A 27,994-nucleotide genomic window follows, 5' to 3' on the forward strand; every position below is an offset into this window, starting at 1 on the left:
CTCCCACCTATTTAAGGTTGCAGGAAAGGTAACTTAGTGATAAACTATTTGAAGCACAGGGGGATGGCATCTGTAGAAATTAGTTCCTTACTGCCATTAAACCTCTCATAACTTCATATATTTCCCACCATTTCTACATTGTATCTCCTCTCCAATTTTTATCTACATGGACATCGTGGTGGTTCTAATAAGAAGGATCATACAGAGTACTGTTGAGAGCTCCCCTGAACTGCTCCATGCTGTTGCTGCCTCAGCATCTGTCTGGGGAGCAGGCAGCCTGCAGGTCCTTGAACTCACACCAGCCAGTCCTGTGAGCACCTGCACTAGATGACCCCTTCCTTGGGACCAGCAGTCTTGCTGAACCCCAGGGTCTACTGCACAGGCCCCCCCTTCAGTGACACCCTCAGAGCTCCGCAAAATCATGCTCGTCTTTGTTTGAATGGACCCATCCACACTCAGCGTGTGGGGTCCAGAGCAGTTCACCCAGGGTCAGGTCTGAACCCCAAGTACTGGAATTTTCTCTGCCTGGTTCTAGCCTTGACCTTCCTCAGGGGACCTCAAGGCTTGCTGTGAGTTCTCTGAGGACCTAGAGTCATAAACTCACCTGCTGCAATTGTCCTTTGTTCTTCTTTTAGCTAAAACTTTTCAGGGGCTCATTTAAGCAAATGTAAGTTTAACAAAGTCACAAAAAGAATAATCAACAGCCATGATGGGAAAATTCTGAACCAAGATTTATAAAATCTTACCCTGTATCATTCTTAGCACATGTGTCTTGTAAGGCTTAAAGGAACTGTTTTCTCATGGCTTTCTCATACTTTGAATGCAATATATAAATATCTGAAGATATATACATAATATGATTTATATAACACACATTGATTACAGGATATAAATATCTGAAGGTATACATGTTAGCAGTGAGAAAACCAAGAAGGAATATGTGAGTGTATGTGTATTCTTACACATTTAACTTAGAGAATTTAGAAATGCCAGATCAAAACTGGTCATTTCAGAATTGCAGATGATTTACTAAAAACTATAAAACTTGTCAATTTGTCGATTAATCTGTTTTGTCTACTTTTCATGGAATTCATTTCCTTAAATGCCAGGAGGTTATGTTTTTTAAGGAACTTCAACACCATCCTCCCTCATGACTGCACCAGTTTACATTCCCTCCAGCCATGTAGGAGGTTCCCTGATCTCCAAGCCCCTTCAGCGTTTGTGATATTATTAGTGGGCTTTTTGCTCATTGTTATTCTGACTGGCATGTGGTGATACATCCCTGTACCTTTGTTCTGCATTTCTTATTGTTTAGCGGTGGTGAGCATCTTTCTTTTGCCTCCTGCCCATCGAAAAGAATAAGCTGCCCCGCCCAGCCTCAGCAGCTGTGGGGCACAGGCTTAGTCTCCCCACAGCATGTGGAGTATTCCTGGCCCAGGGATGAGGCCCTTGTCCCCTGCAGTGTCAGATGGATTCTCCACCCCTGGGTGACCAGTCTGTTTAGCTTTTTCCCCTTTGGGACAAATATATATATATATATAATTTATTTATTTATTGGAATATAATTGCTTTACAATATTGTGCTATTTTTGCTGTATGAAGTCATCAGTCAGCTGTAAGTATACATAAGTGTTCTCCCTCTTGGCCCTCCCTCCCGTGGTCTCCGTTTCACCCCTCTCCTCAGCACAGAGCATCAAGCTAAACTCGCTATGGTAAACAGCAGCTTCCCACCAGCTACCTATTTTAACCACCAGTTCAGTTCACTTGCTCAGTCGTGTCTGACTCTTTGAGACCCCATGGAGTGCTGCACGCCAGGTCTCCCTGCCCATCACCAACTCCTGGAGCTTGCTCAAACTCATGTCCATTGAGTCAGTGATGCCATCCAACCACCTCATCCTCTGTCGTCCCCTTTTCCTCCCCCTTTCAATCTTTCCCAGCATCAGGGTCTCTTCAAATGAGTCAGTTCTTCACATCAGATGGCCAAAGTATCGAACTTTCAGCTTCAACATCACTCCTTCCAATGAATATCAGGACTGATTTCTTTAGGATGCACTGGTTGGATCTCCTTTTAGTCCATGGGACTCCCAAGAGTCTTCTCCAAAGTTTTATCCACGGTGGTGTATATATGTCAATGGTCCTTTCAATTGGTCCCCCTCTTCTCCTGCTGTGTCCATGTCTGATCTCTATATTTGTGCAAATATTGTCTTAACAGATATGTATGGAATTTAAAATATGGTATTGATGAGCTTATTTACTGAGCAGGAATATAGGCGCAGAGGTAGTTCTTAAGCTTTTGCATGTTAAGCTTTCAAGGCATAAAATACATTGACAATCATTCCATGCATTTGATGGTTGTAGCCATGTGTTCTGGGAAACAAACTGACTCAGAAGGACAATGCAGATAGTGGAGTGCAGTTTATTACACCGGCGGGGCCAAGGCACAGTCTCCTCTTAGCCAAGGACCCTGAACAGTTTTTGTGAAAACTGTATATACCCTCGTGAACTTGCTCAAACCCACCTCCCCAAATTCCTTGAAACTAGTCTGGACAAGGTAAAAGAGAGATACGATCAAAGTTAACCCATGATTCATGTGTCACAAGACTAAATGAACAGTGGATATTTATCAACAGGCCTGTGGTCATAGCCCGATAAACAGAATGGAATTCACTACTTTGTTCTGTTACAGAGATAATTAACATATTCTTTTAGGCAACAGAGTCCAAGTACAAGTCCTGAGGCTCTTTTATGAGTGGGCGGGGTGGGATCTGATTTTCCATTGGTATGCCATTTCTACAGACACCGGGGCGCAAAGTTCAGAATCAAGTGGGAGGGTGACCCTGCGTGTAGCCTAATGCTCACAGCCTGGCCTAAGACGGAGTCCAGCTCTGTCTGTTTCCTCCTTCATTACTAAGTGAAAGAAGCCCATTTGAAAATGCTACAAAAAGTAGGATTTCTACAATATGACTTTTGGTGTAGGTAAATGTTCTTATGTGTGCTCAGTTGTGTCTGAGTATCTGTGATTCCAGGGGCTGTAGCCTGCCAGGCTCACCTCTGTCCATAGATTTCCCAGGAAAGGATACTGGAGTGGGTTGCCATCTCTTCTTCCAGGGGATCTTCCTGACCCAGGGGTTGAACCCGCATCACATGGATGTCCTGCATCTGCAGGCAGATTCCTCATCACTCAGTCACCTGGGAATCTAGTAAGAAATATAGAAGAGATTTAAAAGGTCCATGATTCCTGTGGGTTTCAAAAGAGGGACTATGAATATCCTAAGTCTAGAGAATTTTAGGACCATGAAATAATTTGTGTTAAACTGTCATGATGGACACATGTTATTAAACATTTATCTAGAGGTATGGAGTGCACATTCCTACAAGAGGAACAAAGGGGTAAACTAGAGAGTTGATCTCTTTACTGCCCATGTAGATTCATCAGTGGTAACAAATGCTCACTCTGGTGGGGAAGGCTAAGTAGGGAGATTGTCCACATGTGGGAACAAGAGGTATATGGGAAATGTCATACTTTATTCTCATTTCTGCTCTGAAACTAAATCTTGTACAAAGTTTGTACTGGTGAATGCAGACTGAATATTTTTTAGAATACATAATATGAGAAAGATCAATATGTTTCTATCTTTAATTTTTCCTTGGTCATTATACTTTAAAGATGTGGGAAAATAGAGCTCTCTAAATGGAGCAGACAAGTGAAAGAAAAATTTAAAACAACTCCATTTTAGATACCATTACAATTCTGAGCGAGAACCCCTCCCGAGAAGAAGAGAAAAAAACTTCGTCAAACCAACCAATCTGAAGGAGACGAGTTACCCTCCACCCCTAGGCAATCGAGAAGGGCGGGAGAAGTCCCTCACCCCACCCCCATCCCACCAAGACTTCCTGCTTCCCCGGCTGCACAGTATACACTAGCCGATCCCCCTAAGTTTTCCTTCCCGCGCACCGTAGGAATTAGCCAATCCCCTTAAGCTTCCCTTCCCGCCGTCCCTGCTAGACAGGATAAAAGAGACTCGCCACTTTCTCTCGGGGCTCCTTCACCATTGTGTGAAGAGGGTCCCTGCTCCAGCTTGTAATACAGTTCCTCACTGCTTTTGCATCCATGCGCGGCTCCTGTCGTGTTTGGAGGAATTCCGCAATCCGGGTACAATATATGGGGTCTCGTCCGGGATCCCCCGAGCCCTTCAGGACCCGCGCTTCGGAGGACGAACGGCCGGTAAGCAATAACAGCAGGTGCATCTGTATCAAAGGGGGCCCAATCTGTATCTGTCTATAGCTGGAAATTAAACCTAGGCGGACGCGCCGATAGTGGTCTCCAGCAGTGGGCCGGAGGAGACGTCTTCCAGCTCCCACTCTGTAGTCCCGTATATATATATACCTGTGCGGGGACTACTCTGTACTTTCTTTCTCGGGATTGCGCGCTCTGTTATTTGTCTGGTGTGTTGTCTTGTTTGTTCATTGTGTGACTGACTGACGAGGGGACAGGCCCAATCTAGATGCTCTCCGCTTACCTTAATAACCGGATTCAGGGTCCAGAGTACTCAGGGGCCAGCTTGTCTGCCAATGGACCAGACCCAGCGGCCGCAAATGGGACCCTTTTGTCCCTGGTCTCCTCCTGACGCAGACAACTGGCCAGAGTGCCCCGACCGGTAAGGAACATGAGACTTTATTGACCTCTCTCCCCTTCCCTCTCTCTTTCCTCTCCTTAGCCATTCCTATCCTTCCCGTTTTTCTAGTCCCCCGGTCCTGGATGCAGGAATCTGGTCGAAGGGCCTCAGCTTGAGTTGAGGGTTGGAGACTGATCACCTCCTCTGGGCAGAGAACTCGAATTTTCTGATCTGGTTTCTGGCAGGGCCGAGTTCCAGTCCTCCCTTTTCTGGAAGCCCAGGGAAAAGTCCCGTAATGCCTGGGTGTCTGGAGGTGGCAGGAGACGTCTTAAGTCCACCCCTTTTGCCCCTCTTTCCCGCCTCCTCCTCCTTCTTCTTTCAACCTGGCTTTTTTTCCTCCTTTTAAAATCTTTGAAGACATCTGAAGTTTTGTGTCTCTGTAGAAGGTTTTCTGAGAGACTGTATTCTTGTATTTAAGGGAGTGTCTGATGAAGACTTCCAGGTTTATATGTGTGTTTTAACTCTGTTCTGTGTTGTGATTTGTGACAGCTATTTTGCTTTGTCTGACCAACATTTAGACCTGCCGCCATTTTGTTAAAACTTGATTTTCTTTCCCTGTGCCTTGAGACCAGGGCTCTCAAGAACACTTATTTAGACCATCTGAGACTGAGAGAAAAAAAAAAAAAAAGAAAAAAAAGCCTTTTAAAATGTTATTTGTTTAAATTTTATATTGTAATATCTAATTTATGACCAAACTTAGAAAATGAAGATAGATCTTGCCCTGTGTCTGTCTAAATATGTTTTGGTATGTCTTTGTCTCTGAAAAATATTTTTAGGTTAATTTGTAAATGGCTTAAATTTTAAGCCAATTTAATTGGCTTAAAAAAGGGGGGGGTAAGCGCTTACAAATCTAATAATTCTAAATTAAACAATAAATTCCAGGTTCAGGTGAACTGAGAGATATTCAGTATTAAATACCTGATATTAATGTTTGTTTGTTTGTTGCCCTATCTAATACAGACATGTCTTAGAGTAATTAACATTAAGTGAAATATTTTCATTGTACCTAGGTTTAATATAAGTTAAATATTATACCTGTTACAAGTTTGTCGACAAAGAAATTACCTTGAGTAAAAAAAAAAAAACTTGTAAAAAATGTAAATGAGGTATGAGTTTGTATATAAACTCTATTAAAAATAATTATTCCTTAAGAATATCTATTTAAAATAGTCTCTCCAGATTAGGGTAACTTGAATTTCTAAGGGTTGTGCTAAACTAAGTATTGAAAGTCTATTAAATAATTAGGTCATTGCCAAATGAAATAAGATTTTGAAACATTTACTACTAAACACTGATTTCCTTTTACAGAAAAACTAAAGAGATTTGGGACTATAAATGAATAATGTTTGATGCCATCCTAAAATGTTTTAAGAAAACAAGGGTTTTAAAAATTATCACTGGCATTTATGCTCACCAATCTATAAAATGCTAATATAAAAGTTAGCTCTTGGTTGCTAAAAGAAAGCAAGAAGTATGCTTTCAGTAAAAAAAAAAAGTGTTAAAAAATACTAAAAAGAGTTATGCATGATCAAGATTTTCTAAAATTAGATTACAATTAGTTAAATAAATAGATTTTGTTATAAATGACACAGTCATAAAAAACTGGTTAGAGCCAATTAGGTAAAGCTTTTAATTAATCTTTTCGATAAAACTTCCTGAATCGAATTCTTTTAAATTTCCCTTGACATCTAGCTAGCTTTGGGGTGTTTCAGAGGGCCCCTGAAACATCCCAAAGAGAGATATTAAACTGTTTATTTGGTTGGTTAAATTAAAAAAAAAAAAAAAAGAGTTCACCTAGATTTGTTAGGCAAAATCTGTGATAAGCCTTTGGTGTGAGTTTCCCAGCCCTGTTTTATATTAAAAGTTCAGTCTGAGATCCTACAAGTGTTTCAGCAAAATAAAAAGTCTATGATCAATTCTGTTATGTGATATTAATGTAAAAGTTTGTTTCTGAAGCTTATCTCAGTAATCTATCTTTGGATGACGATCAGATGCCTGATGACCTGCAAGCAGGACTGAAAAAAGACAATTTAAGAGACTGTCTCCAACCTGGATAAGAGGACTTTTTATCAGGTACTCTTAATTAGCTCATGCACAATAAAACTAAAGAGAAATTAACTCTTAGATTAATTCCCATTTCCAGAGGCCCCTACACTGGACTGGTCTATAGAAAAGACAGCTGACCTGATCTCACCTTAAAATGATGCTCAAACAGGAAATACTACAGTACACCAGAATGAAAAGACAACGACATCAGAGGTAGACAGTTTGTCCAAGATGCTGGACCTGATTCATATGATCGTTTATAGTGTTCTCTTGACTTCTTAGACCTTTGTGTATAAATCAAATGCTTTTCTATCATAGGCCTGATTCTATGCCAGTTTTAAAAATCAATCCAATTGTTGGGTTTGTGGCCAATCACCTGTATCTAGTTCTGGGTTACTTTGGTAAATTTCTCTACTACAAGACTCTAACTGGTTGACCCTGAAAAAATTAACTTGAAAAAATTATAGTCATATTCAGGTCACTGTGATATTACTAGATGAGATCCCCTCACCAGGCCAATTAATAATGCCTACTCTGACTCTGGCCATAAATTTGAGCCTTTTTCTATTCCTGAAGCTCAATCAGAGCAAAAAAAAAAAAAAAAAAGGTTTTTAGCAAAAGAAAAAAATCTCCCACAATTATAAGATAAATTTATATAGATAACACCAGGCTATGGTAATTTAGGTTTAAAGTCTCCTCTGTGTTAAAAACAATTAAATCATACTAAAAATAATCAGTCTAGTAACACTAGAAAACTGGGCTGTGTGCCTTATAGATGGTGGTGCTAATGTATAATTTCTCTGAAAGATAAATGTTCGTGCAGAGTAGACTAAGTCAGATGACCTGAGATATACTGGGCTACATCTAATAGAAGCTCGTACATCTTACTCGTGACTTTGCTAGTACTGCTGGCGATGTTCTCTGTATTTCACCTGTTTTACAAAATTGCCATTTCTTACAGTGCCAAATGTGTGACTGAGGCCTCTGATAACATAATATATAGTTCCCTATGAGATCAATAATGATGGCAGTGTAACTCTAGATATGAGAAAAAAACAACAAGAGGGAATGTTTTCCTGGACCAAGAGGCTAGTAAGACAGGTGGTCCAGAGAATTTTAGATACTGTTTTATGGCCTAGTCCAGTAACAGCACATTGAGTGGCCAGTCAACAAAATCTTTGCCAAACCTGAGAATAGACATTCTCAGCACCATGGGATAAAATGGTCATGAAATGCCCCCCTCAAAGTCGTGGTCAAGTTTATGAACAAAAAGGGGCTCTGCCAACTGAAGATTGACACTTGCCATCTACAGCTACAGCGATTATATCATGGCCACTGCAACTGCTGACTTTCAACGGCCCTGAAAGGAGTTCAGGGTGAAGATCAAGAATGAGACACTCGATGCTCTGGAAAAAACTGTCAGAACAGGCCTTCAGATAGTTAGATCTTTTCAAGAGAATTTATGAGTCCCAATTCTTGCATCTTCTCATACCTAGAGAAACACTGACATCATTAATGGTGCCATCTGCTTTGGCTATTAAAAAATTTTACAATTAAAAGTCAAAATAGAGTACTCAGCGATGGTTCAGACATCCTGGGAAATAACCAGGTGTTACTATGAGTGCAATTTCAGATTAGACATTGTATTGCTAAACACTTGAGTTTTCTGAGTCGTGTCAGGCTTTAATGCCACCATTCTCAAAACAATGTCTGCTAGAAGCTAGTAACTTCTACCTTACTTTTTATAAAACTAAGCAACTGGCCACCTGGCTAAAAGTCTCCCCAAAGTGCCAGGTCCAGACTGGGTTTCAGGCCTATTCTTCTAAAAAAAAAAAAAAAAAAAATATTTTGTCTATTAAAACTCCAGTTATCCCTTCTCCAGCTACTACTAACTGGGTATGTTACAACAAAATGGCAGACCAAGGGATTGAGATTTTAATCATACAAGGCTCAGGTCTAAGACTTGAGCCCCGTTTTGACAAATATCACAGTCATAGTTGCCCTGTTCCCTAAATTAAAACTGAGCAGGACTCTGTGGGGTGGCAACTCTGGAGTACAGATCTGCTGTACTGTAAAATATAGGCTTTATTCAGCCTCCTTCACCTTCCCTGAGTTCCAAAGGGTAGATTCAAACAATTGCTAATCAAGAAAGGAAAAAAATACAAAAACAGAGGGGAAACAATCAAATGGTGGTACAGCCTTGAGACGGGTCCTGGTTCCTACTCAAAGAAATATGTATAACAATGTCTTTGAGTTCTTCTACAGAACTGGAGCCCATCCAGGTGAAAGATGGTAACTTCAGACTAAACACAAGATTCCTAGAACACAGCTCTGTTGCTTGACCACCAGCCAATCATCCCAGCGGTGCCCCCTGTTTCTGGGGACCAGTGATGACCATCCTGTTAGGTCTCCTGTTTGGCCCCTGTCTATTTTATCTCTGAGAGGCGCCAACAGTTTCAAACTAAGTTCCTGTTATTATAAGACTACAAGCTGGTTTCAGATATAAAACACCCCAACTTAGATCAGGTAGAGAGAGACTTCTGCTCTGCTAGGCAGGCCTACGCCCAGGCACAGCAGGAATAAATTACAGAAGAAAGAGACCTCCGCCCCAATTCCCAAAAAGCATCTTGAGTATGAAGTCTCTCAAGAGAGAGTTAATAAGAAAAACACACTGCCTGTCCGTCCACCGTCCACCTGGAAGGGAAAGTCCGTGAAAATAGAACAAAGGAAGGTCCAACGACCAGAGTGAGAACCTCATGTAAAACAAACAACGCTCCTGCCTAGGCCCGATTTACATAACAGAGGCCCAGGGGCAGAGAAACATATAAAAAGAGGAGTCAAAGCCCTCTTCCTTCTTCTCTCTCTCTCCCCCCCGCATGATGGGGCGATCTTCTCTTTGTGTCTTGGGAATCGACATGTCCTCACAACTCGAAGATGGATTTTCCGGCTATTATCTAAATAAATAGAGCTGTAACACTGATTTATTTAAGAGCTATAACACGGTCTGTCCTCCGAGAGCCGTGGCCCGCCAAGGGGCTTTAATGTCCGTCACTCCAAATTTTTGTTGTGACGAGACAAAGAACCGAAGAACCGACAGTCGCGTGACAACATTGTTAGGATACAAAACAGAGTAAGTATATATGAAATGAATTTTGCATAAAACTGATATTTTTTATGTTAGGTTCAAGTTAGAATTTCCTTGTTTTTTCTGACATGCCCAGGTTCTGATAGTGCATCTTCCGTGTGATCCATTTACACCATGACATATGATCTCCACTGGCTCTGGTGATTTCTCTGAGATTATCAGGCTATAGAGTTCATTTTTTTCCCCTCTGTCTTTAGACAAGGCTGTGGAAAAATGGAATGAGGAACATGTGAAAACCCTCACAGTTAATGGAGAAACTCCACATCTTGGTTTCTCTTTGCTTTGGAAAATGAACACTCACTGTGTTGATGATAGAAACTGGGTTTTGGGAGTGGGAGTTTTCATCACTCAAGCCCAAGTGTGATGTTTCCAGTACACTCCTCGCTCATATCATAGACATAGTCTTCCTATTCACATTTTTGCACTTTTTTTGTTTTTTGCCATCTATTTATTTATTTATTTTATTATTAGTTGGAGGCTAATTACTTCACAACATTTCAGTGGGTTTTGTCATACATTGATATGAATCAGCCATAGATTTACACGTATTCCCCATCCCGATCCCCCCTCCCACCTCCCTCTCCACCCGATTCCTCTGGGTCTTCCCAGTGCACCAGGCCCGAGCACTTGTCTCATGCATCCCACCTGGGCTGGTCATCTGTTTCACCATAGATACATTTTTGCACTTCTTTATCAAAATATTTGCAACAATTCTATTGGTGCTAATCTGTTTTCACCTGTGTTGAATTTCTAAGATACAGCTCAACAAAACGATACAGTTTTTCAAGAAATAAAAGTTTCATAACCAAGAGCTCTAATTTATCTTATACCATTGTATATGTTTGCACCCTAGTGTATTTAAAATATACAAAGAATATCATCCACAAGTAGATGTATATATTTTAACCCATTAAAAAGAATCTTGATTTCATTGACATGAATAGGAAAGCCTGAAGTGAACTGAACATGAACTGATTTTATTGACATGAATATTGATTTTACTGACATAAATATGAATGAACTCAGCTGAACTGAACTGAACATGAATCAGTTCAGTTCCGTCGCTCATTCGTGTCTGACTCTTTGCGACCCCATGAACCGCAGCATTCCAGGTCTCCCTGTACATCACCAACTCCTGGAGTTTACCCAAACTCATGTCCATTGAGTCAGTGATGCCATCTAACCATCTCATCCTCTGTCGTCCCCTTCTCCTCCTCCCTTCAATCTTTCCCAGCATCAGGGTCTTTTCAAATGAGTCATTCGCATCAGATGGCCAAAATATTGGAGTTTCAGCTTGAACATCCGTCCTTCCAATGAACATCCAGACTGATTTCCTTGAGGATGGACTGATTGCATCTCCTTGCAGTCCAAGGGACTCTCAAGAGTCTTCTCCAACACTACAGTTCAAAACCATCAATTCTTCTGTGCTTAGCTTTCTTTATAGTCTAACTCTCACATCCATACATGACTAGTGGAAAAACCATAGCCTTGCCTAGATGGACCTTTGTGGACAGAGTAATGTTTCTGGTTCTTAGTGTGCTGTCTAGGTTGGTCATAACTTTCCTTCCAAGGAGTAAGCATCTTAATTTCGTGGCTGCAGTCACCATCTGCAGGGATTTTGGAGCCCCCAAAAAGAAAGTCAGCCACTGTTTCCACTCTTTCCCCATCTATTTGCCATGAAGTGATGGGGCCGGATGCTGTCATCTTAGTTTTCTGAATGTTAGCTTTTCTTTAATAGTGTTAGTAAGTATATAGTCAATTAAATATATGTCTCTTTGCATGAAAATGTTACATATTTTTTTTTTTCTTGTTTTGGTATTCTTCCCAGTTATATAAAGTTCTTTTAAAAAAAATACACGTATTTATGTTTGGCTGAGTTGTGTCTTGGCTGTAGCCTACAGAATCTTGGAGCCATGTGGGAGACTTTGTTGCAGCAGGCAAACTTTAGCTGTGGGTGTGGCATCTAGTTCTCTAACAAGGGACTGAACCCAGCCCCCTGACTTGGGAGCTAAGACTACCAGGGAAGACCCTAGAAAAACTATACACTTTCTTTAGTGTTGTCTCTGTGTATTTGTGTTTTACTAGTTAAATTTTAGTTCACATAAACTGAAGCAAATTCAACATCTGTCATTTAATGAATGTTTGACAAAATATTTGCAAAACGGTGGAACAATAATGTTTTTGATTTTATATTATCTATGTGATGCATTCAAGACCCTGTAAAAACTTTTAGAAAGGCATATAGTATATATTAAGTAGTTCAAAGGATTATTGATGCTATCGGTAGTATTCTATCAGACCTGTCAATTTTGTAAAACACTTAAAATTCAAAGTTAAGTGTAAATTCTTACCTTAGTGGTCTACCTCTTTGCTATTCAGAACGGTCATTCATGTATCAGAATTTTCAAGATTACCAGTTAAAATAAGATTGTTAAAAATGCGGCACATTGGCCCCACTGCAGAACTCTTAGATCAGAGCATCATGCTTTTTAAAAATGTTTCCTGTTTCCTTGATGGGGGGCTTCCCTGGTAGCTCAGATGGTGAAGAATCTGCCTGCAATGTGGGAGACCCGGGTCCGATTCCTTGGTGGGGAAGATTCCCCTGGAGAAGGAAATGGCAACTCACTGCAGTATTCTTGCCTGAAAAATCGCATGGACAGAGAAGCCTGGCATGCTACAGTCCATGGGGTTGGAAAGAATCAGACATGACTGAGTGACTAACATGCTTTCCTTGATAGACAGTTAATCCTGTGCCACACGAGTTCAACTTTCAGAAATAGATAAGTCAGTGTTGATGGATTGTTTTATAATTTCTCTTCCATCAGAATAGTTTCTACAGTGGTCTGTAGATCATATCTCATTCCCTTCCCTGGGGTGAGAAATACAGTGGAAAATACGGCAGTATAAAAATTAGATTCTTGTGTAACACCAGACATTCTCCTACATCAAAACCATTTCTCTGGCTGGTTTCATCTTGGGTCACATTAGATAGTCTTCCCAGGTTCACGTGGTTCATGTCCTTTATATTTCAGGGGCTGCTGACATTCCAGGATGTGACCATAGATTTCACTCAAGAGGAGTGGGAATGCCTGGACCCCGGTCAGCGGGAATTGTACCGGGACGTGATGTTAGAGAACTACGGGAATCTGGCCTGCTTGGGTGAGGATAACTTGCTTCCAGAATCCCTTATATATTCTCAGGGTTTTGGTTCATTCATTCTAGAATGTCTCCTGTAATTTTGTGCTTTGTCCAGTAGAGGTTAAGATCCCTACTTTCCAGGGGAAAGTAACCTTCTTTCTTGATGTAACCTGTCTCCTTGTTGTTCAGTCGCTAAGTGATGTCCAACTCTTTGCGATCCCGTGGAATGCAGCAAGCCAGGCTTCCCTAGCCTTCTTTAACTCCCAGAGTTTGCTCACATTCATATCCACTGAGTCTATAATGCTATTCAACCATCTCATCTTCTGCCACTCCCTTCCCCTGCCCTCGATCTTTCCCAGCATCAGGGTCTTTTCCAATGAATTGGCTCTCACAGTCAGGTTGCCAAAGTATTGGAGCTTCAGCATCAGTCCTTCCAATGAATATTCAGGGTTGATTTCTTTAAGATTGACTGGTGTGATCTCCTTGCTGACCAAGGGACTCTCAAGACTCTTCTCCAGCACCACAGTTCAAAGGCATCAATTCTTTGGTGCTCAGCCTACTTTATGTTCCAAATATCACATCCATACGTGACTATTGAAAAAACCACAGCTTTGACTTTACGGTCCTTTGTTGGCAAAGTGATGTCTCTGCTTTTTAATATGCTGTCTTTGTCATAGCTTTTCTTCCAAAGGGCAAGCATCTTTTAATTTCATGGCTGCAGTCACCATCTGCAGTTATTTTGGAGGCCCCACCCCCTCCTAAAATTCAATCTGTCACTGTTTCCACTTTTCCCCTGTCTATTTGCCATGACATGATGAGACTGGATGCCATGATCTTAGTTTTCTGAATGTGGAGTTTTAAGCCAGCTTTTTCACTCTCCTCTTTCACCCCCATCAAGAGCCTTTTTAGTTCCTCTTCAAGTTCTGCCATTAGAGTGATATCATCTGTCTATCTGACGTTGTTGATATCTCTCCTGGTAATCTTGATTCCAGGTTGTGAATCATCCAGCCCAGCATTTCACATGATGTACTCTGCATAGAAATTAAATAAGCAAGGTGGCCATGTACAGCCTTGATGTGCTCCTTTCCCAATCTGCAACCAGTCAACTGTTCCATGTACGATTCTAATTGTTGCTTCTTGACCTGCATTCATTCTAGGTTCGTGGTAATTCTGTAAGTTCTGTGGTATCAAATAGTGCCACTCTCCTCTTAAAACTGGAATTCCACTACCTGGTTTTGCCTTAGTAGTACTTGAGCATAATATCAGAATCTGATTTTGATGCATTTGTCTTTTAAAGATGCTTCCAAAAAACTATTTGGTGAAATTCTTTTTCTTAATGCTATTTTAACTTTCTACCTTGACTTCTCTCTCACCTGAATACATATTGGATTGGAAATTGATGAATATCTCAGAAAACACATATTCCTTTTTCTGATGAACAGGTCTTGTGGTCTCTAAGCCGGACCTGGTCACGTTTCTGGAGGAAATGAAGGATCCCTGGGATGTAAGGAGAATGGAGACAGCCATACACCCAGGTATGTGTCTATGGATGAAGCAGATAAGTCAGGTGAGAGGGCCAAGCATTGGGGAGGAAATCAGACTTTGCCATGTGGTTTGAGAAGATCTGCTTCAGTGGAGATGATTTTGGATTAGCCTAGGTTTATTTCTGTCACCGTCATAGAGCGTCATCTCCTGACCCATTCCTGATTCTTTTCATCATTTGTGTATTTTTCTCCAGTGATTAATTTTCACATTCACAGTTAGAACCAAAATAATTGTCTTGGCCTGGAGCAACCTGCATGACCTGATAACTCGTCCATTTTGGGGGGTTTTTAGAAAATCTGCATATTTCTGAATAACTATATTAAGCCCTTTTAAAAGTGAAGATTCTGTCCCAAATCAGAAGTGTGTGGGTGGAGCTGTGAAAAAATTGCCAAACTTGTAGGAATACTGGGGACAGATGTTTTTTGTTTTCTACCATATAATTTCCAGTGCACTGGAAACTACACCTATGACCTTAGAAATATCATACTCAAATTCTTGCTTCACTGTATAAGACACCTCACTAAAATCATAAAATGCAAATCTGAATTTTAAAAGTTTCTCTTTTTTTATATGAACTAACATTAAAGGTGTTAAGTATATTTATCCCAATTCATTACTGCTAAAATGCTGTAATATATTTATTTAACTCGCAGAGTTTTTAAAGAAATTATTGACATGGGAGTTTAAAACATTTCCCACAGTGCTTTTTTCTGATTGTTATTCACTATCAAGCCTATAAATTATATAGAGAAATATTTAAGAAGAAATTTTTCTGTTCCAATAATGCTATTTTACAATGTTATGTTATGTTAGTTTTGCTATACAGAAAGAATAAGTGATGCATATACACATTTCCCTTCTTGATTAGATTTCCTTCCCATCTAGTTCACCACAGAGCATTGAGTAGAGTTCCCTGTGTTCTCCCCATATTTTTCAAGTCTCACTTCTCATTTGATTTGTTAAGAACTCTTACCTTGTTAAATCTATCTTGTTTCTTATGAAACATCCCAGAACTTTATCATTTATGCCATCTATTTCTGATTAGTTCTAGGTCAGTAGCATTTACTATTTTAGACTCTATTAGAACATGCTCAGATATCAACATGAGTGGTAAGTGGATTCAATAATTAGTAGGCATTATCATTTGTGAAAACGTTTTGTTTGTAAATTTAATTACTTAAAGCAAACATTACTCATGACACTGCTCAACTGCTCCTCGCTTTGTTGTTCCTGTAGGTTTCTATCTTGACTTCTCCTCTGCACCATGCTCCTCTGTCATCTCATCTTGTCCAATGTTCTGTGTTTGTGGTCTCTGTTCTGCAGGCTGCAGATCCTAGTTCCTCTTGCTCTGGTGTCTGCTCCCTGGTGGGTGAGGCGGTTCAGAGACTTGTGCCCTTATCCCCTTGAGAGGGGGTTGATTGTTACTATTGTGACCAGAGCCTGCCCGGATCCTGAGGGCCGCTTCGCCTTTCCTCTGTGGCTGTCACTGTCTGTGGCGGGCTCTGCTTCCTGATTGGTGGAGCAGAGGTCCAGATCTGAAATGAGCTCTGCTCTGATCTGTGGTGCTTCTGATCTAGTGGGACTGGAGCACACCCACTGGGAGGGAAGCCACTGAGTGTTGCTCCTCTGGGGATGTTCTCCTCGGAGAGTGCTCTGCGTGTCATCTTTCATGTGCTGTGCCAGCTCTCCTGTGACCCTGTGTTGGCATTGATCTTGGCCTCACCTGAACCATGGGTATGTTGGCACTTCACCCTGGTGTCTCTCAGATGTTGTTTTCACCAGGTCACCAGCAGAGATCCACTGTAGTCATATCCCAGGTGTACATTCATTGTGGAGCTCGACCCGCTGCGGTGCTATGGGGGCAATGTAGACTGTGACCTGGCCCAAATGCCTCATGTGCATGCCTACAAAGTCTACAGTGGCTAAATCCAGACTGGTCTTGACTGCCAGAGCCTCATTTCCATCTAGATGTTCTGTTGGGGCTGAGTTTACCAAGCCAGTTATGGGATGTAAGACCGTGGTTTGTACAGATGCAAGGAGAGATCTCAGCTCTTCTTGCTTAGTGCAGGGCCTTGGGGCTCAGCTGTGGTTTCAGCACCACCTGTACATTGGGACCACTCACAGGCGTGTGCCCTGAAGGTGCCCCTGGAGCCCGTGAGTCTACCCTGGTAGGGAGGAGGCTGGGGAGGAGGAAGCAGCTGTGGGGGTCATGAGATCACCCACCTAGGTGGGAGACATCCCTAGTGCCTGGAGAGGCAGGGACAGGCACAGGGGCAGAGAGGCTGCAAGGAGCTTCTTCCCTTCGGGCATCACTCAACAGCGCCGCTCTGCTTCTCTGGTGGTTCACGCTTCCTCCACAAGCATCCCATTTGCACAGCTCCTCCCTCCATCCCGTCCCCTCAGGATGTCTCATCACGGCCACCCGCAGTCATCTGCCTGGTTCTGCTCTCCAAACCCCACGTTCCAGCACCCAGCCCTTGTCTGCAGCGGAGGACACCCTCTCAGGCTGGGTGGGCAGGGCAGGGGACATTACCCTGCTTACAGGTCTCACTCTGTCCTGCACGCTGGTTGCCGTGTTCTCTTCCCACAGAGGACGCGCTCCCCGTCTGTCCCAAGTGAACTCCCCCCAGTGAGGGGCTTCCCTGGATGTGGAGACCTCTCCTCTCTTCAGATCCCCCCAGGGTTTTGCGGGTCCCATCCGGCTTCTTTTCCTCTTCCCTTTCCTCCATCTCTCCCTTGTCCTACCTGGCTCAGCAGGAATCTTTCTTGTCCTTTCAGGTGTCCAAGTTCCTCTGCCCGTGTTCCTCAGGGCTCTGAGAATTTTTCCACTTCAAGATGTATTCTTGATGCTTTCGTGGAGAGAGATGAACTCCACGTCTTCCGAATCCTCTGCCATCTTGACTCCTTCTATCTCAGTTTTCAGCTTAATCTAGCCAAGTGTATGCCAGTTTTATGTAAATTGTAATCTATATTCCCCAAGAATAGTAAGTAGAATTAATAATTATTTGGTATCTTTCAGCTGTGTCTTCTCACGACACCCAGGGTTTGAGGACCCAAAAACCAGGCTTAGAAGATTTACTCCTAACTGCAAAGCTAGGAATATATGAAAGATTTCACCTTGGAAATTTACATTTAACCAAAGACTGGGAATCTATGAGGGCATGTAAAGAGCGGAGAGCATGTTATGATGGACACAACCAAGTTGGTACAGTTTCCCATAAAGTAAACATTACCGCCAAAAGAAATCAAGGATGTGAATCAAATAAGGAAAAACCAATTTCAGATGACCAATTTCAGTCATCAACATCTGCAGATGAGTGTATATTTGTCAGCAAAGATCCACGTCACCTCTTGAAACATACATGTCCTCTGAAGGGAAATATGGAAAATCTGGAAAGTCATCTAGTCTCTACTGCAAATACTCATTCCAACCTATACTCTGAGCATAGCTGTCTATTAAATATAGATTCAAACATGTCTGGAGACCAGAAACTTAAAAATGAGGGGGGAAATTCTCAATACAATCAATTTGAGGGATCCTTTAACAAGGGTTTCTTGTTTTTCAACCAACAACTATTGTCTCCTTGTTCCAAAGTGTGGAATGTTGATTATAATGGAAGACACCTTATTCAACCGTCATTATTCAATACATATGGAGGTATAATTAGTGTGGAACAACTTTACAAGTGTAACAAAATGAGGAATGCCTTAAGCAGGAGCTCTACCCCCAATAATTACAAGAGTATACATGATGGAATGAGAAGCTCTTCATGCAATGAAACTGGCCATAATGTTGACCAAGACTCATATCTCCTGAAACAACAGGGACATCAATTTTCAGACAACAATTCTGAACATAATAAGTGTAGGAATATATTTCATCAAAACTCAAATCTTACTATTAATACTTATAAGAGTATGGATATTGGAGAGAAGACTTATGATTGTTATGATTATAGTAAAGTTGTTAACCAGTCTTCAAAACTTATTCAACAGCAGAATATTCAGACTGAGCAGAAACATTGCAAGTGTAATACCTGTGGAAAAGTCTGTAGTAACTCACCAAATCGAAGCAGACATACGAAAATTCATTCAAGAAGGAAAGATTTGAGATGTACAGCATGTGGCAAAGCCTTTAATCAGAGTTCATATTTAACTGAACATCAGCGAATCCTTACTGGGGAGAAACCATACAAATGTACAGAATGTGGCAAAGCCTTTATCCATTATTCACTACTTACTCAACATCAACGAGTCCATACTGGGGAGAGACCTTATAAATGTACAGCATGTGGCAAGGCTTTTAAGCAGAGTTCAACTTTGACTCAACATCAACGAATCCATACTGGGGAGAGACCGTATAAATGTACAACATGTGGCAAGGCTTTTAAGGAGATTTCAACTTTAACTCAACATCAGCGAATCCATACTGGGGAGAGACCTTATAAATGTAAAGCATGTGGCAAGGGTTTTAAGCAGCGTTCAGGTTTAACTGAACATTACCAAATCCATACTGGGGACAGACCTTATAAATGTACAGAATGTGGCAAAGCCTTTATCAGTTGTTCACTTCTTATGCGACATCAACGAATCCATACTGGGGAGAGACCTTATAAATGTACTGAATGTGGCAAAGCCTTTATGAATTATTCACATCTTACTCGACATGAACGAATCCATACTGGGAAGAGACCTTATAAATGTACAGCATGTGGCAAGGCTTTTAAGGAGATTTCAACTTTAACTCAACATCAGCGAATCCATACTGGGGAGAGACCTTATAAATGTACAGCATGTGGCAAGACTTTTAAGCAGCGTTCAGGTTTAACTGAACATCACCAAATCCATAGTGGGGAGAGACCATATAAATGTACAGCATGTGGCAAAGCCTTTATCAATTGTTCACTTCTTACGCGACATCAACGAATCCATACTGGGGAGAGACCTTATAAATGTACAGAATGTGGCAAAGCCTTTATGTATTATTCACATCTTAATCGACATGAACGAATCCATACTGGGAAGAGACCTTATAAATGTACAGCATGTGGCAACGCTTTTAAGGAGATTTCAACCTTAACTCAACATCAGCGAATCCATACTGGGGAGAGACCTTATAAATGTAAAGCATGTGGCAAGGCTTTTAAGCAGCGTTCAGCTTTAACTGAACATCACCGAATCCATACTGGGGAGTGACCTTATAAATGTACAGCATGTGGCAAAGCCTTTATCAATTGTTCACTTCTTACGCGACATCAGAGAATCCATACTGGGGAGAGACCTTATAAATGTACAGCATGTGGCAAGGCTTTTAAGCAGAGTTCCAATTTAAGTCAACATCAGCGAATCCATATCGGGGAAAGACCTTATAAATGTACAGACTCTGGCAAATCCTTTTCCCAGAGTTCAGGTCTTTCTGGACATCAGAGAGATCATACTGCAGAGAAATGTTAGAAATGTAAGGAATGTGGCAAAGCATTTCATCACAGTCATCACCTCACTCACAATCAAAGAATACATAGTGCAGAGAAACCCTAGAAATGAATCAGTGATAAAAAAAAAAAGTTGGTCCCAAATATACAATTTTGAAAAAACGAGTGTTTTCTTTGGAAAGATACATGAGTGAAATAAAAAAAAATGTAAAAAACTGCTTAATCAAACATCAAAAGTAACTCAATACCAGAAAATTCATCCTAGAAAGCATGTCATTAGTACCACTTTTCTTGAATTAGTCTCAGCAGAAACACTGTAGCAAGTATTCCATAAGTAAAACACATACAAATATGATATGTTAGTATGGATCACAAGATGAAGGGGTGGACATTTGCAGAGGTATAATTATTATTAATGTATCCTTGTCTATGTTAAGTTATTTCAGATTATTAAGGACCCAAAACGAATGTAATTCAACTCTCAAATTACTACATGCTGTGATTTGTTTCTACTCTATATATGAACTTCTGTTTTTGATGGTTGTTGCCCAATGGTAAGAGAAGCCCTTCAATATTAAGTGGGAATCATTTACATTTATTCTCCAATTTATAAGATTAAGAACACAGTCGTGTTATATACACACTAAACCTCTGAATGGAGGTATTTCTCACTGATGTCAAACACCTCAGTGGTCACCATTATGTAAGTGTTCAGGGAATAATTCAAAGTAAGACAGAAGTTTGTTCTAAGTTTTCAATAATTATGTCACTTGCTTTTTAAGCATAAAAGAAGGATAGTTCATGAAAATCTAAGGTATTTTTATAACATCAACATAGAGAAATCATGCATATTATCTGGCAGGCTTGAAGTAAGGACACCTTCTCTTCTATCTGATGTAAGTATAGAAAACTCTTTCTGGAAAAGTCATATTAATATAATGAATGTCCATCCATGTTTAGTAAATTAGCCTCCATTTTGTAAACCATATAAATCACATTCTCAGATCATTTCATCAGAGATACAGGACAGTTTTTAGAAGCTTGTAATGTGTATTTTAATCAAGGATCAAACAACAATTGAAAAAGGTTTTATTCCATCTGTGTAAAATTAATGTATCTTAATTAATAAAAGTCAATGGTTTTTCAATGTTACATATGATGTGGAATGAATGAAGGGTTAACGCACCTCCAGCATTAACCTCTCCCACCTATTTAAGGTTGCAGGAAAGGTAACGTAATGATAAACTATTTGAAGCACAGGGGGATGGCATCTGTAGAAATTAGTTCCTTACTGACATTAAACCTCTCATAACTTCATATATTTCCCACCATTTCTATGTTGTATCTCCTCTCCGATTTTTATTGACTTGGACATCATGGTGGTTCTAATAAGAAGGATCATACAGAGTACTGTTGAGAGCTCCCCTGAACTGCTCCATGCTGTTGCTGCCTCAGCGTCTGTCTGGGGAGCAGGCAGCCTGCAGGTCCGTGAACTCACAGCAGCCAGTCCTGTGAGAACCTGCACTAGATGACCCCTTCCTTGGGACCAGCAGTCTTGCTGAACCCCAGGGTCTACTGCACAGCCCCCCCCCCCCCACCCTCCCCGCCTTCAGTGATCCCCTCTGAGCTCACCAGCATCCTGCTCGTCTTTGTTTGAATGGACCACTCCACACTCAGCCTGTGGCACCCACAGCACTTCACCCAGGGTCAGGTCTGAACCCCAAGTACTGGAATTTTCTCTGCCTGGTTCTAGCCTTGACCTTCCTCAGGGGCCCTCAAGGCTTGCTGTGAATTCTCTGAGGACTTAGAGTCATAAACTCACCTGGTGCAATTGTCCTTTGTTCTTCTGTTCGCTAAAACTTTTCAGGGGCTCATTTAAGCAAATGTAAGTTTAACAAAGTCACAGAAAGAATAGGCAAAAGCTATGATGGGAAAATTCGGAGCCAAGATTTCTAAAATCTTACCCTGTATAATTCTTAGCCACATGTGTGTTGTAAGGCTTAAAGGAACTGTTTTCTCATGGCTTTGGCATACTTTGAATGCAATATATAAATATCTGAAGATATATACATAATATGATTTATATAACACATTGAATACAAGATATTAATATCTGAAGGTAAACATGTTAGTGAGAAGACCAAGAAGGAATATGTGAGTGTATGTGTATTCCTACACATTTAACTTAGAGAATTTAGAAATCTTAGATCAAAACTGGTCATTTCAGAATTGCAGATGATTTACTAAAAACTGTAAAGCTTGTCAATTTGTCGATTAATCTGTTTTGTCTACTTTTCATGGAATTCATTTCCTTAAATATCAGGAGGTTATGTTTTTTAAGGAACTTCCACACGGTCCTCCCACGTGACTGCACCAGCTTACATTCCCTCCAGCCATGTAGGAGGTTCACTGATCTCCAAGCCCCTTCAGCGTTTATGATATTATTAATGGGCGTTTTGCTCATTGTTCTGACTGGCATGCGGTGATACATCCCTGTAGCTTTGTTCTGCATTTCTTATTGTTTAGCGGTGGTGAGCATCTTTCTTTTGCCTCCTGCCCATGGAAAAGAGCAAGCTGCCCCGCCCAGCCTCAGCAGCTGTGGGGCACAGGCTTAGTCTCCCCACAGCATGTGGAGTATTCCTGGACCAGGGATGAGGCCATTTCCCCCCCACAGTGTCAGATGGATTCTCCACCACCGGTGACCAGTCTGTTTAGCTTTTTTCCCCTTTTGAGACATATATATATATATATATATATATATATATATATATATATGCATTGGAATATAATTGCTTTACAATGTTGTGCTGATTTGTGCTGTATGAAATCATCATTCAGCCATAACTATACATAAATCTACTCCCTCTTCGACCTCCTTCCCGTGGTCTCCATGTCACCCCTCTGGTCAGCACAGAGCGCCAAGCTGAGCTCCCTGTGGTAAACAGCAGCTTCCGACCATCTACCTATTTTCACCATCAGTTCAGTTCAGTTGCTCAGTCGTGCCTGACTCTTTGTGACCCCATGGACTGCTGCATGCCAGGTCTCCCTGTCCATCAACAAATCCTGGACCTTGCTCAAACTCATGTCCATTGAGTCAGTGATGCCATCCAACCACCTCATCCTCTGTCGTCCCCTTCTCCTCCTCCCTTCAATCCTTCCCAGTGTCAACATCTCTTCAAATGAGTCAGTTCTTCACATCAGGTGGCCAAAATATAGAAGTTTCAGCTTCAACATCATTCCTTCCAATAGATATTCAGGACTGATTTCCTTTAGGATGGACCGGTTGGATCTCCTTGCAGTCCAAGGGACTCTCAAGAGTCTTCTCCAATGTTTTACCCATGGTGGTGTACATATGTCAATGGTACCCTTTCAATTGGTCCCCCTCTTCTTCTCCTGCTGTGTCCACGTCTGATCTCTATATTTGTACAAATATTGTCTTAACAGATATGTATGGAACTTAAAAAATGGTATTGATGAACTTATTTACTGAGCAGGAATACAGGCGCAGAGGTAGTTCTTAAGCTTTTGCATGTTAAGCATTCAAGACATAAAATACATTGACAATCATTCCATGCATTTGATTGTTGTAGCCATGTGTTCTGGGAAACAAACTGACTAAGAAGGACAATGCAGATAGCGGAGTGTAGTTTATTACACCGGCGGGGCCAAGGCAGAGTCTCCTCTTAGCCAGGGACCCCAAACAGTTTTTGTGAAAACTTTATATACCCTAAGTGTACTTGCTCAAACCCACCTCCCCAATTCCTTGAAACTAGTCTGGACAAGGTAAAAGAGAGATACGATCAAAGTTAACCCATGATTCTTGTGCCACAGGACTAAATAAACAGTGGATATTTATCAACAGGCCTGTGGTCATATCCCAATAAACAGAATGGAATTCACCACTTTGTTCTGTTACAGAGATAATTAACATATTCTTTTAGGCAACAGAGTCCAAGTAGAAGTCTTGAGGCTCTTTTATCGGGGGGCCGGGGTGGAATCTGATTTTACATTGGTATGCCATTTCCATATACACCGGGGCGCAAAGTTCAGAGTCCACTGGGAGGGTGACCGTGCGTGTAGCCTAATGCTCACAGCCTGGCCTAAGACGGAGTTCAGCTCTGTCTGTTTCCTCCTTCATTACCAAGTGAAAGAAGCCCATTTGAAAATGCTACAAAAGGTAGGATTTCTACAATATGACTTTTGGTGTAGGTAAATGTTCTTATGTGTGCTCAGTTGTGTCTGAGTATTTGTGATCCCAGGAGCTGTAGCTTGCCAGGCTCACCTCTGTCCATACATTTCCCAGGAAAGGATACTGGAGTGGGTTGCCATCTTTTCTTCCAGGGGATCTTCCTGACCCAAGGACTGAACCCGCATCACCTGGATGTCCTGCATCGGCAGGCAGATTCCTTACCACTCAGTCACCTGGGAATCTAGTAAGAAATATAGAAGAGATTTAAAAGGTCCATGATTACTGTGGGTTTCAAAGGAGGGGCTATGAATATCCTAAGTCTAGAGAACTTTCAGGAACATGAAATAATTTGTGTTAAACTGTCATGCTGGACACATGTTATTAAACATTTATCTAGAGGTATGGAGTGCACATTCCTAAAAGAGGAACACAGGGGTAAACTAGAGAGTTTATCTATTTACTGCCCATGTGGATTCATCAGTGGTAACAAATGCTCACTCTGGTGGGGAAAGCTAAGTAGGGAGATTGTCCACATGTCGACATATATGGGAGGTATATGGGAAATGTCTAAACTTTATTCTCATTTCTGCTGTGAAACTAAATATTCTACAAAGTTGGTACTGGTGAATGCAGACTGAATATTTTTTAGAATATATAATATGAGAAAGATGAATATGCTTCTATCTTTAATTTTTCCTTGTTCATTGTGTTATAGCCACGTTTTCTGGGAAACAGACTCACTCAGAAGGACAATGCAGATAGTGGAGTGCAGTTTTTTACACCGGCGGGCCCAAGGCAGAGTCTCCTCTTAGCCAAGGACCCCGTCCAGCATTTATGAAAATCTTTTATACCCCATGTGTACGTGTCCAAACCCACTACCCCAATTCCCTTGAGACTTACATAAACAAAGGAAGGGTAAATACAACTACAATAACCCCATCATTCACGTGTTATGTGTTCAAACAGTCAATAATCAATAAGCCCGCAGTTACATTCCAAATTGTTAATAACCGATAAGCCTGTGCTTACATTCTGATAGATAGGGTCCGGAGGCAGGGGTGATTAGCGTCTGTTTTCTCTTCTTCAAGATTCCCCTGCCCAGAGGGGGTCTTATCCTTCCATTATCATTCCCACAGGCGCTAAGCACAGAGTTCAGAGTCCACTGGAGAGGTGGCCACGCACGATCAGCACAGACAGGCCTGAGATGGAGTCCAGGCCCTATGAATTCCTTCTTCATTCCCCCCTCTTGATGCTCTTAGTTTCCATAACGAGCATCATTTATTGAGATATTGTACCTTCGCCCTCCTGTCACCCACATGAGAGAATGCTATCAACCTCTGGGTTACAAAATTCACAAGACATTGTAGGAAGCAGGGCCCACAGAGCAGTATGATTAAGATTACTATAACAACAGTTACAATGGTTTTCCACCAGTCTCCCTTTGCCCAGGACAGAACTGAAGTCCAAAAGGGAATATTTTCATTAGACATGGCTTTCTCTTGATTTTGCATATCCTTCAAGGCAGTAGATACATTTCCAGACAGGTCAGGGATATACACACAACATTCGATTTTAATTACGGCGCAAGTCCTTCCTTGGGCTGCTGTGAGTATGTCTAATGCCATCCTATTTTGAATTACTGCCTTCCTCATCTGAATTTGTTCTTCGTTCAAAGCTTGAATGGCTTTTGTACTGTCTAAGAGGGCCTGTTTAGTGAAATTAGTTAAGGCCTCTACCTTAACCATGATATCTGTTGTTCCTACAGAGGGTACAAACAAGGCAGCAAGATAGTCATACCATTGGAACACAGATCGTGTCCGTCTTGCATGCAAATAAGGCAGGTTTACTGGAGGCTGGTGTAGGCCAGGCTTAATACTGCCATGGGCGAAAGCAAATCCTAATGTGCAATGCCCCACCCAGCCAACTGGTAACCATGGCCATAAGTTAAGCCCACAGAGACACTGGGTCCCATTGGGGGCTACCCAGCGGATTCCAGGATTATATTTCCAGTCGGAACCGGGCCACTGAACAGACTGATTGGGGTGATAGGTAACTTCCAAGACTTGTTTACATTGTTCAGGGGGCAAATAACCCATATATTTTAATTCTTTTGGGTCTAGGGGGTGGTCTCCAAATCCAACTTTCTGTTCTTTTTGTTCCCAGCAAATAGTAGCAGGGGTAATCAACTGTCCTTTCTCAGGAGTCATCCAGAAATATTCATCCCAGGCCTGGTAGTATTGCTCAAGGTACCGGGAGGCCTGTCCCCCTTTTGTAAGAGAACCCTTCTCCTTTTTATTTTTCATATATGAGGTATAAGCCTTTGTTACTTCCATAAGGCTGGTGTTCATGTTAAATGTAACCCTATGTCCGTGGCCCATTGATGGCTTCTTTTTACACCAGGAGAGCAAAGAAAGGTTATGATTGGTGAGAGAGAGAAAAGTTCCTTTCTGTTGCTCTAAGAAGGAACACAGTGGTATAAACTCCCCATAATGGAGTGGCGATACCCACCAGGGGAGTCTGTCCATTACTGACAGGGGCATGGCCCCACATACCCAACAGTTGGAGGAGTTGTGGAAGTTCGCATAAGAATGTGCCCACGAGATGAAGACGTTGTCCTGTGCAGGAACACTGGTCAGGTTCAGAATTGCGTTGATGAGGCCGAGCAGCAGGAGTCGTTTACCCAGCTCCATCCTGTAGAGGGCTCGTCCGGGATCTCGTTCTCTTCTTCCTCTTCAGAATGATCTTGGTTCCCCGTGGGTCGGTGGGGTCCTCCTGGGTGGTCCACTCAGCGTCTTCCGGGTCAGTGTTGTATGCCTTCTTCGCTCTGGTGTGATGGATCCAAGGGGCAATGCCTGCAACTTTAACTGCGGTAGGAGTGGTTAAAACAACAGTATAAGGACCTTTCCACCGGGGGGCTAGGGAGTCATATTTCCAGTCTTTCACCCATACCTGGTCCCCTGGTATAAACTCATGCATTTGCTCCCCCAAGGGGAACGGTATTCTTTCTTGCACAAACTTAGTTACTTGATTAATTACCTTACCTAGTTGTTCCATCTGCTGTGATATCCCGTCTCCTCCTACCTGAAGTATATCAGTTGTTACCTGTCTTATTATGGGAGGAGGCTTCCCATACACAATTTCATAGGGAGAGTAGCCATGGGACTGTGGGGTCATCCTGAGTTTGAGCAAGGCCATGGGAAGTAAATCCACCCAGGAACAGTCAGTCTCTATAATCCACTTAGAAAATGTCTCCTTTAGTGTCCAGTTAGTTCGTTCTACCATTCCGGAGCTCTGAGGCCGGTAGGCAGTGTATAACTTCCATTTTACATTCATGGCTTTACTTACTCGTATCAGATCCGATATGAAGGCTGGCCCGTTATCTGATCCTATGCTGGTGGGGAATCCAAATCGAGGAACTATCTCCCTAAGCAGGCTCCGAGCCACTTCTGATGCTCTTTCAGTTCGGGTGGGGAAGGCCTCCACCCATCCCGAGAATGTACATACCAAGACCAACAGGTAATGAAAATGACGATATGGCTTCATCTCAGCGAAGGCCACTTCCAGATGTTCAAAAGGAGGGGTACCTTTTAATTGGAAGCCTGGGGGTTTTGGTCTACACCCTGGAGCAGCGTTAATCTGAGAGCAGGCGTTACAATTTTGGGATTCCATTCTACATAGAGAGGAGAGGCGAGGAACCAGAAAATACCTTCGGATCAAGTCCTCCAGTTTGTCATGTCCTAGGTGAGTCATACGATGAGCTTGGCTCACCAGAGAGGGGGCCATCCTTTCAGGCACTAGTAGCTTACCACCTGGCAGTTCCCAC

The 27,994-nt window shown here is 41.8% G+C and overlaps 4 protein-coding genes across 4 annotated transcripts in view; 3 read left to right on the plus strand and 1 right to left on the minus strand.

Annotated features, from left to right (window-relative positions):
* The window catches only part of LOC122692444 (thymosin beta-4-like), a 567,005-nt gene that overhangs the window by 221,865 nt on the left and 317,146 nt on the right, over window positions 1-27,994 (plus strand). The window lies entirely within an intron of this gene.
* Window positions 1-27,994, minus strand: part of LOC122692415 (zinc finger protein 345-like) — a 564,572-nt gene that overhangs the window by 178,572 nt on the left and 358,006 nt on the right. The window lies entirely within an intron of this gene.
* The window catches only part of LOC122692448 (zinc finger protein 107-like), a 65,444-nt gene that overhangs the window by 20,227 nt on the left and 17,223 nt on the right, over window positions 1-27,994 (plus strand). The window contains 3 exon segments of the mRNA XM_043900012.1: window positions 12,900-13,026; window positions 14,448-14,540; window positions 17,570-20,098. Coding sequence (XP_043755947.1) covers window positions 12,900-13,026; window positions 14,448-14,540; window positions 17,570-20,098 — 2,749 coding nt within the window.
* LOC122692418 (zinc finger protein 501-like) overlaps window positions 3,687-27,994 on the plus strand; it is a 147,468-nt gene continuing 123,160 nt past the window's right edge. The window contains exons 1-2 of the mRNA XM_043899994.1: window positions 3,687-4,225; window positions 6,633-6,749. The gene's annotated coding sequence lies outside the window, so the exon portion shown is untranslated. The remainder of the gene's footprint in view (window positions 4,226-6,632; window positions 6,750-27,994) is intronic.

Source organism: Cervus elaphus, chromosome 4, assembly GCF_910594005.1.
Source record: "Cervus elaphus chromosome 4, mCerEla1.1, whole genome shotgun sequence".
Classification (NCBI taxonomy): Eukaryota; Metazoa; Chordata; class Mammalia; order Artiodactyla; family Cervidae; genus Cervus; species Cervus elaphus.